The sequence below is a fragment of the Salvelinus sp. IW2-2015 genome, linkage group LG13, assembly GCF_002910315.2.
Source record: "Salvelinus sp. IW2-2015 linkage group LG13, ASM291031v2, whole genome shotgun sequence".
Classification (NCBI taxonomy): Eukaryota; Metazoa; Chordata; class Actinopteri; order Salmoniformes; family Salmonidae; genus Salvelinus; species Salvelinus sp. IW2-2015.
This window is the reverse complement of record NC_036853.1, coordinates 17,552,912-17,563,275: the sequence shown is the minus strand read 5'-3', so window position 1 is coordinate 17,563,275 and position 10,364 is coordinate 17,552,912. Positions and strand designations below refer to the sequence as shown.

Sequence of the window (10,364 nt, the reverse complement as noted above, 5' to 3'; positions counted from 1 at the left end):
TTCCTAAGACCAAAGTACAGTGTCAGGCCCAGGGGCTTGGTAATCCTGCTACATTCTTTGTCAGAAGTAGCCAAGCTAGCCATCTAGAAGACCAGAAAGAACTGTACGGACAGCTTTTCATCCATACATAGGGCCTTCAGAGGGGGTTGTGCTCTGTCGACAATGAGGGGGATCTTGTCCTTATAAACCCTCTCAAATGTCTGTTTTTTCTTACATGAGCACGGTGGTGCATGATTACTGAGGGTTGAATGTTCATGTGCTGACTCAATAAAGGGGATTTTAAAATTCTCTCTCTCTCTGCCTCTCTCTCTCTCGCTCTCTCTCGCTCTGCCCCTCTCTCTCTGTCTCTCTCGCTGCCCCTCTCTCCCTCTCTCTCTCTCTCTCTGCCTCTCTCTCTCTCTGCCCCTCTCTCCCTCTCGCTCTGCCTCTCTCTCTCTATCTCGCTCTTGCTCTATATATATATATTTATATATACATAAATATATCGCTCTTAGTTTGTGGTACCTGAATGGGAACTACCTGGTGATCATGGTCTCCATTAGCGTCATCCTTCCTTTGGCCCTGATGAAGCAGCTGGGTGAGTTGCACCTCTTCTTCTCACTTCTAACCTCTTTGTTTTCCCGCAAAATAACAGCAAGCTCGTATGTGACACTAACCACGTAATAAACCTGGGTAGTCCACAACACACAACTGAATACTGTGTTAGCTAACTAAGCTAAAGGCCAGCCGTTAGGCTCTGGGAGCTAACATGAATCTTCGGGTCGCAGGCAAGGCTAGTCATCAAGAGAGTGTAGTTCACTGAACCACCTCCACTGCATAAGGACATATGCACAGCTGTCCTGCTGGGCCAGGTCGTATGAAAGCCTCAGACAGCTTTACATTAGGTTATAACAGGTACATGTGGTTAGATGTGAGAGCTACACRCTTACTGAAGCAAGGTGGAGGTGAAGGGGTGAGGTGGAGGAATGGAGTGCCGTGTGGAGGTCCTGACAGCATTGACAACTCTCCTGGGTCACACAGCAGCCAATCAGACCCTCACACCGCTCCCGCTCTGCTGGTGCGGTATTGGTTCTGCCGTGGAAACGGCACACACACACACACACACACACACACACAGTGCAACACAATGTGTGTGTTGCACTGGCAATCATGATTGGTCCACGCCCCTGCAGCACACTGATTACATTTTAAGAAATGAAGCGCAGCAATCACCTTCTGTCACTGGAACTCATTTCCATGTTATAGGCATGTAATTGGATGTGGTCTTTCCACCATTAGTAGCCTACATCTAGTGTGACCACCAAACTTAAATAGCTCACAATTCTATTCCATTATTTCTAATATGTCATTGTTTTGTGCTCTACAGGCTACCTGGGCTATACCAGTGGTTTCTCCCTTAGCTGCATGGTCTTCTTCCTCAGTGCGGTACGTTTGTTTRTTCACTCTCCTCTCCCTCCTCTCCTTCRTCTCCCCCTTCTCTCATTCCTCTCTRCCTCCTCTCCCCCTCCTCCCTCCCTCCCTCCTCTCTCCTCCCTTTGCTTCCTCGCCTCCTCCCTCCCTCCTTCCTCTCATTCCTCTCCCTCCTCTCCCTTCCTCTCAGAGACTGACTCATCTAATCATAAGAAATAGCTTTTCTGAGCTCCATAATACTCCCTCTCCTTCCCTCCTTCTCTCCTTCTTCCTCCCTCATCCCTCCTTCATCTCTCGTGTCTATTCCCTGTGTGTGTATGACACTGATCTCAGACATGTTGCTGTGTTGCTTGATGTGTATCCTACCTCTCCTCCTCCTCCTCCTATTCCAACTCCCTCTATCTCCCCGTCCTCTTCATCCTCCTCTCCCTCTATCCCTTCTTCTCCTCCTCTCTCTCTCTCTCTCCCTCTATCCATCCTCCTCCTCTCTCTCCCTCTCTCCCTCTATCCACCTCCTCCCTACTCTCTCACTCTCGTCTCCCTCTATCCATGTCCTCTCCCTCTCTCGCTGTCTTCTCTCCCGTCTATCACAATCCTCCTCCTCTTCCTTCTCCCTCTATCATCTCCTCCTCTCTCCCTCTCATCCTCTATCCATCCCTCTTCCTCCTCTCTCCTCTCTCCCTCCATCCAATCCTCCTACCTCTCTCTCCCTCCCCTCCTCCTCCCCTCTCTCTCTCTCTATCCTCTTCCCTTTTTCCCTCTACTCTCCACTTCCCTCTTCTCCTCTATATCTTCTCCTTCCACTCATCCTCATCCTCCCATCCTTCCCTTCTTATCCTCCTCCTCTCTCTTCTTCCCCCTTTCCTATCTCCTCTCTCCCTCTCCTATCTCTCCTCCCCCTTCTCCTCCTCTCTCTCCCTCCTCCCCCTTCTCCTCCTCCTCCTCTCTATTTAAATTCAATTTAAGGGGCTTTATTGGCATGGGAAACATAAGTTTACATTGCCAAAGCAAGTGAAATAGAAGATAAACAAAAGTGAAATATACAATAAAAAGATGAACAGTAAACTCGCAAAAGTTCCAAAAGAATAAAGCATTTCAAATGTCATATTATGTGCAAATAATTACTGGTTCTTCACTGGTTGCCCTTTTCTTGTGGCAACAGGTCCCACATCTTYCTGCTGTGATGGCACACTGTGGTATTRCACCCAATAGATATGGGAGTTTATCAAATTTGGGTTTGTTTTCAAATTCTTTGTGGATCAGTGTGATCTGAGGGAAATATGTGTCTCTAACGTGGTCATACATTTAGCAGGAGGTTAGGAAGTGCAGCTCAGTTTCCACCTCATTTTGTGGGCAGTGTACACATAGCCTGTCTTCTCTTGAGAGCCAGGTCTGTCTACGGCGGCTTTTCTCAATAGCAAAGCTATGCTCACTGAGTCTGTACTTCCTCTGTAGGTGATCTATAAGAAGTTCCAGATCCCCTGTCCGTTTGAGGAYTTCTCTGCAGCCAATCACACGGTCTCTCACCTGGACATCCACCTGAACGTCACTGATAACCACGCTCTCCATGATAACGGTCTGGTGCACGAGGTGGATGACTCCCACTGTGGTGCAAAAATGTTCACCATGAACTCTCAGGTACAGTAAACCAGACCACAGGGCCAATGTTTCACCAGCCCTGGGCTAGGGTTAGGGCTGTTTCCCAAATGGCACCCTATTCCCTATATAATGCACTACTTTTGACCATAGTCAAAAGTGGTGCAATAAATACGGTCTAAAACTCCATAACCTTCGTTCACATTGCTCACCTATGTACTGCAAAGGTGCAGGCCATGCAAGTCTTGTAAATGAGTAGTCCCTCTGAGGCTGGTCTATGGTAACATTAGGTGTTTGTGTGTTTCCTTCACAGACAGCATACACCATCCCCATCCTGGCCTTTGCCTTTGTGTGCCATCCTGAGGTTCTGCCTATCTACACTGAGCTCCGCAAGTGAGTATGCCTACCTTACCCAACCTTGTTCCATCTGTCTCCACACGGTGCCTCCCTAGTGTCAACACTAAACCTCTGTTCATAGGTTCCTACATATAGTATACGGTACATTCGGAACCAATTCAGACCCCTTGATTTTTRCCACATTTTGTTACGTTACAGCCTTATTCTAAAATGGAWTAAATAGTTTTTTGTCCTCAATCTACACACAATATTCCATAATGACAAAGTMAAAACAGGTGTCTAGAAATGTTTGCAAATGAATAAAAAAACAAAAACAGAAATACCTTAATTATATAAGTATTCAGACCCTTTGCTATGAGAAATTGAGCTCAGGTGCATCTTGTTTCCATTGAACTTGATTGGAGTCCACCTGTGGTGAATTCAATTGATTGGACATGATTTGTAAAGGCACACACCTGTCTATATTAGGTCCCACAGCATGTCAGAGCAAAAATCAAGCCATGAGGTCGAAGGAATTMTCCGTAGAGCTCGAGACAGGATTGTGTCGAGGCACAGATCTGGGGAAGGGTAGCAAAAAATGTCTGTAGCATTGAAGGTCCCCAAGAATACAGTGGCCTCCATCATTCTTAAATGGAAGAAGTTTGGAACCACCAAGACTCTTCCAGGAGCTGGCCGCCTGAGCAATCAGAGGAGACGGGCCTTGGTCAGGGAGGTGACCAAGAACCCGATGGTCACTCTGACAGAGCTCCAGAGTTCCTCTGTGGAGATGGGAGAACCTTCCAGAAGGACAACCATCTCTGCAGCACTCCACCAATCAGACCTTTATGTTAGAGTAGCCAGACAGAAGCCACTCCTCAGAAAAAGCCACATGACAGCCCGCTTGGAGTTTGCCAAAAGGCACCTAAAGGACTCTCAGACCATGAGAAACAAGATTCTCTGGTCTGATGAAACCAAGATTGAATTCTTTGGCCTGAATGCCAAGTGTCACATCTGGAGGAAACTTGGCACCATTCCTACTGTGAGGACTGGTGGTGGCAGCATCATGCTGTGGGGATGTTTTCAGCAACAGGGACTGGTAGACTAGTCAGGATCGTGGGAAAGGTGAATGAAGCAAAGTACGGAGAGTTCCTTGATGAAAACCTGCCTCAGAGCGCTCAGGACCTCAGACAGCCTGAGACTGCAGTGCAGTAGCCCGAGACTGCAGCGCAGTAGCCCGAGACTGCAGTGCAGTAGCCCGAGACTGTCGCTCAGTAGCCCGAGACTGCAGCTCAGTAGCCCGAGACTGTCGCTCAGTAGCCCGAGACTGTCGCTCAGTAGCCCGAGACTGCAGCGCAGTAGCCCGAGACTGTCGCTCAGTAGCCCGAGACTGTCGCTCAGTAGCCCGAGACTGTCGCTCAGTAGCCCGAGACTGCAGCACAGTAGCCCGAGACTGCAGCACAGTAGCCCGAGACTGTCGCTCAGTAGCCCGAGACTGCAGCACAGTAGCCCGAGACTGCATCGCAGAGAGCAGAAGAAATATCAGCCCATGAAGAGAAGCATGAGATTGAACTTCACTCAACTTTCTAGTTTTCCCTGTTAGTTAACACTAACAACGCTTTCCTTTACTCTGGCAACTGTGATTGAATCAAGTCAATATTAGCCACTTTCAATGCAGCATACCGAAACAAAACGAACTATGCAAGATATTTTGTTATAGGCAGAAAGCATCGGAGTAGGATTCTATTGCATTGACACCCACTAKTCAACCCCTACTCTACACAGACCGGTGCGGCATAACCAATCAGCGCTGCAGTAGGCCTATATGCAAACAGACCATTGCCATATATGGATCTGTGCCATTCTCTTTYAACTGGATTGTGTTTACAGCATGAGCGGTCGTGAGTAGATACTGCTTGTTTTGACATCAAAGCGAGAGCTGCATGTAGCCATGTGTGCACATTTGTTCATYTCCTTTGCTAGTTAGTGAGTTATTAGCCCAGTTATAGATCATTTGTAGTCAGCAATGGGGGAGTGATTGCTTCCTACAAGAGCACAAAACATGTAKATTTCTAGACATCTTTGAAAAGGGAGTCGGGTAAAGAGCTTTTTTATTGTCTTAAAGAGGCAGTGTTGTGTTTTGAGACAGGTTRGAATAAGCTAAGTAGCCAATAGGCAGAGGGTAGAAGAGTTTGTCTGATTCTCTGTAATAATGGTGTGGGAATAATAATGCATTTTATTTTGTAAAGTGGTTTCTTGCATCAAACACAACATTTTCTGTCACCTCCTTATCTGAAGGACAAGTGGATAAACAGATGAATGTCAAGCCCTGCATGTTTTTTTCAAAAGTCTCATGGAATGTAGACCTACACCACACATTGGCTGCTACTGTAGGCTGAATGATAGAACAGCTATTTCCCTGTTAAAATGTTATAGGGTGCATTTTCTCCATTGTTTTTTAGGGTAGGCCACTCTGGTAGGCCTACATTATGATCAAATAGCCACAGTAGCCCACTTGACCACTGTTAAAACTGTAATTTTAAGCAGGTACAGCCTCAGTGTTCACAGTAAACGTGCGCTGGTAGTTTGCGCTCAGCAGACCTGAAATTTACRCAGTGATGGAACAAAATTTGAAAGAACATTGCTCTTACCCTAAACCCACTGAGCCATTGGATTGGAACCACAAGATTCTCCTGTCAATGTTGGCTGTTAACCAGTGTGTGTGTGTGTGTTATCCAGCCCATCTCAGAGGAGGATGCAGCATGTCTCCAACCTCTCCATCCTGGTGATGTACACCATGTACTTCCTGGCTGCTCTCTTCGGCTATCTGACCTTCTACGGTGAGCACCTCCTCTTCACTACTTCAACTCCTGCCCTTTCCTCAGGCTGAAATATACCGTAGTCATGATTATGTGTGCCGTAGTCTCAGAAGCCCAGGCTTATCACGTTAAGTTGGAAAGCCTGGGAGGTTCTCCTCAGAAAGTAGTCTCACGTATCTGGTGTTAAGTAGAGTGTTGATGGAAAATAGTTACAATTGCTACTTCTCCAACCAATCAAGTATTTTGCATAGGTTCTAAAGAGACATTTTATTTCAAAATAATTTTCTGACTTGCAACAAGCTAGCATAAGATACAAAACAAATGCCTAATAGGCCACAAGACTATATTTGCAGTAATGTACAGTTTAAACATAAACATAATATCCATATTGGACACTCCTCCTGTTCCCTCCTGAACATTTGCAATGTTAATGAACAGTTGTAATGTCAAACATGATTATAATAATGTTATTGTAATAAATTATTATTACCGAAACACTTGTTTGCAGTAAGTGCGGTTTCTCAGTCTTTTGGAAATAAGAGCATAACTCCACCTTGTGGTCATTATTGAATACTACACACTGTAATATTATTATAGCTTGAGACACATGTTGTTTTTATGTTTTTCAATGAGGAACAGCAGACCTCAATGTCTGAGTCAACATAAGTAAGGCTAGGTTTGGTGGTTCAGTGTACAATACTGTGATTCTTGATGTTACCCCTGTTACCCCTAATGTTTCCCTGATGTTACCCCTGTTACCCTGATGTTACACCTAATGTTACCCCTGATGTTACCCATAATCTTACCCTGATTTTACCCTGATGTTACCCCTGATGTTACCCCCTGATGTTACCCCTTGATGTTACCCTAATGTTACCGTTACCCCCTGATGTTACCCTAATGTTACCGTTACCCCCTGATGTTACCCTAATGTTACCGTTACCCCCTGATGTTACCTCTGATCTTACCCTCTGATGTTACCCCTGATGTTACCGCCAGATCTTACCCTGATGTTACCGCTGAAGTTACCCTGATCTTACCCTGACGTTACCCCCTGATGTTACCCTGGTGTTACCCCCTGATGTTAATCTGATGTTACCCTGGTGTTACCCCCTGATGTTACCCCTGCTCTTACCCTGATGTTACCGCCAGATCTTACCGTGATGTTACCCCCTGATATTACCTATCTTACCCTGAAGTTACCCTGATGTTACACCCTGATGTTACACCCTGATGTTACCCTGATGTTACCCCCTGATGTTACTCCCTGGTGTTACCCCCTGATGTTACCCTGATGTGATCCCCTGATGTTACCCCCTTATCTTACCCTGATGTTACCCCGTGACGTTACTTTGACATTACTCTGATGTTACCCCCTGACGTTACCCTGATGTTACCCTGACATTACCCTGATGTTACCCTCTGACGTTACTCTCTGATATTACCCTGATCTTACCCTGACAGGTAAGACTGAGCCAGAGCTGCTACACACATACAGCAGAATCGACCCTTATGACACGCTCATCCTGTGCGTGCGATTGGCTGTCCTCACCGCTGTCACACTGACTGTCCCCATCGTGCTCTTCCCAGTAAGTTACACCCACCCCCTCCCCTTCTCCACTATAGCCTCTTCGCTCTTCTGAAAGACATAGAAAACTGATATTGTATACTGGCCGTCGGGGTGGGATTGGCATGGTGTCTGGGGGTTCCGTGGGTGGCTTACATTTAGTTTGATTCCTCATGTCTTAATTTGAAATGGTGGGTGTCATGGCTTGATGAATTACAGTAAAATGCTAATTTGAAGAGGAATGACACTGTTGTTTCTGACAGTAACTTACTTATTCCTTCACTCTGCCTCTTTCCCTCCTTATTTCTCTATCCCCATCCCTCTCTTTCTCTCTGTATTTCTCTCTCTCTCTGCCCCCTCAGGTGCGCAGGGCCTTGAACCAGATGTTTTTCTCCAGTAAATCGTTTAACTGGCTTCGTCATGTGGCCATCGCCATCACCCTGCTCTCCTTAATCAACATACTGGTCATCTTCGCCCCCAACATCCTGGGAATCTTCGGCATCATCGGTTAGTTGCACAGATTAAATTTAGTCCTGGACTAAGAAACAAAGATTAAACCTAGTCCTGGATTAAGAAGTACAGATTAAATTTAGTCCTGGACTAAGAAATACAGATTAAACCTAGTCCCGGACTAAGAAATACAGATTAAACCTAGTCCTGGACTAAGAAGTACAGATTAAACCTAGTCCTGGACTAAGAAATACAGATTAAACCTAGTCCTGGACTAAGAAATACAGATTAAACCTAGTCCTGGATTAATGATGATTCAATGATGATTCTCCATTGAAAGTGATTTTTAGTCCAGGAACAGAAACAGTCCCTTTAAATTGACATACTTTACCTGATTTAGCCAAAAATATTTTACACGTAGAAGTTGCTGTAGTCTGGGATGTTTTACATGGTTACATGTGTGGTTATGCACATGCACCTGTAATTCTTGATTCACTTTCTCTCTTTTGCTCCAATTGAAGTGAGCAGTGTTGACATAGCAGTGGATCTCTGTTTTGATAATATCTCCACTGWGTCTGGCCTTAAAACACAACACAAAACGTGACGGGCCAGCGCTTATTGACTCAATGATAAACACATGACCTGAGTCAATATTTTTTTAAATCTCTTTCCCTTGAATGAACAACATGTTTCATGTTATGGAGGTCAAAGTCAAGGTGGTTAAAGGTCACGGACCAAGCCACAGCACCAATCATCATCCACTAAAAGAGGAAAATCTGACAGTGTTTGTGAATGTTGGCCGTGGCCCATATTCTGTTTTTGGACAGTTTGTTCTACTGGATGTCCTGTGTAAAATGATCTGTAGCCCTGACCTTCATCTCTCCTCCTCTTCCTCCATCCTCCTGTTCCTCCTCCAGGTGCCACATCTGCCCCCTGTCTCATCTTTATCTTCCCTGCCGTCTTCTACATTCGCATTGTGCCTAAGGAGCAGGAACCCATGTTTTCCACCCCCAAGATACTGGTGAGCACATATCCTCTCCATGATAATTGTAATATTCTCATATCTCGATTTGATCTGTGTAAGATTCTTCATCATTACTGTTATTGTGTGTCCTTATGACTATGGTTAGAATATGGTTCTGGTTACCATATAAAAATAAATATTCTAATAATGGTGTTTCCTCTGTCTTCCCAGGCTGCCTGTTTCGCTGGTCTGGGCGTCGCCTTCATGACCATGAGTTTGAGCTTCATCATCATTGATTGGACAACAGGGAGCAGCAACTCTGGCGGTGGCCACTAGAGACCGTCCTCTGCTATTCGCATGCAGGGGTCATCTGGGGGTTGGCAGAGGCTTTAAGGGGATGCCTAGGTGTGTGTTTAGAACTGTTTTCATGTAATTGATGCACTATCCCCTCCGTGGTAGAGCAAGGGTCAAAGGCTAGGCTTCAGTGAGGTTGGGGGTAGGGAGGGGGGAGACATAATCAACCCTCTGGGCAAACCCATGCTGAGAATTTCAGTCCTCTTGAGATTAAAGACTCGGACAAAACAGTCTGTACTACTGTAAAGCAGTAGAGAACTTATTTGAACAAAAGGTTTCATAATCACTGTATGTAGGCCATCACAGAGGAGTACTTTTACATGAATCATCAGGACTAAACAGGGTATTTAAAAAAAATCATGCTGATTATTATTATTTATCAGTGGGATAGTGCATCCAAGTCAATCCATAATGGAAAATCCAGAAGAAAGAAACTCATGCTGGTTCCCCCTCCTTCACTCCCTCCCTCCTCCACTCCCTCCCTCCTTCACTCCCTCCCTCCTCCACTCCCTCCCTCCTTCACTCCCTCCCTCCTCCACTCCCTCCCTCCTTCACTCCCTCCCTTCTCCACTCCCTCCCTCCTTCACTCCCTCCTCCTCCACTCCCTCCCTCCTTCCCTCGCATCATTCCGTCCTTATCTCTTTCCATCCACCTGTTTCTTTCTCCCTGACCCCTGTATTCATGTGAACTGCAGCTACATGTACTGTAGTACTGTACATATGTAGATATGGTGGAATCTATATGTAAAGAAGGCAAAGGAAGCACATGACTACATGATAGGGAAGTGACTATACATTATGTGTCATATGGTATTTTTATAGAAGAAATGGTTACATCTATAGGTTAGGTGCTGTAAAACATACCGTCTGTG

The 10,364-nt window shown here is 45.6% G+C and overlaps 1 protein-coding gene across 1 annotated transcript; it reads left to right on the top strand.

The window, feature by feature from the left end:
• Positions 1–450: 450 nt before the first annotated feature.
• On the top strand, positions 451–9,963 carry LOC111972224 (sodium-coupled neutral amino acid transporter 3). The gene is made up of 9 exons (XM_023999150.2): positions 451–577; positions 1,367–1,425; positions 2,866–3,048; positions 3,320–3,399; positions 6,079–6,179; positions 7,623–7,747; positions 8,088–8,232; positions 9,093–9,196; positions 9,371–9,963. The coding sequence occupies exons 1-9, from the start codon at positions 529–531 to the stop codon at positions 9,473–9,475; spliced, it is 951 nt and encodes a 316-aa protein (XP_023854918.2). The 5' UTR covers positions 451–528; the 3' UTR covers positions 9,476–9,963.
• Positions 9,964–10,364: the final 401 nt, after the last annotated feature.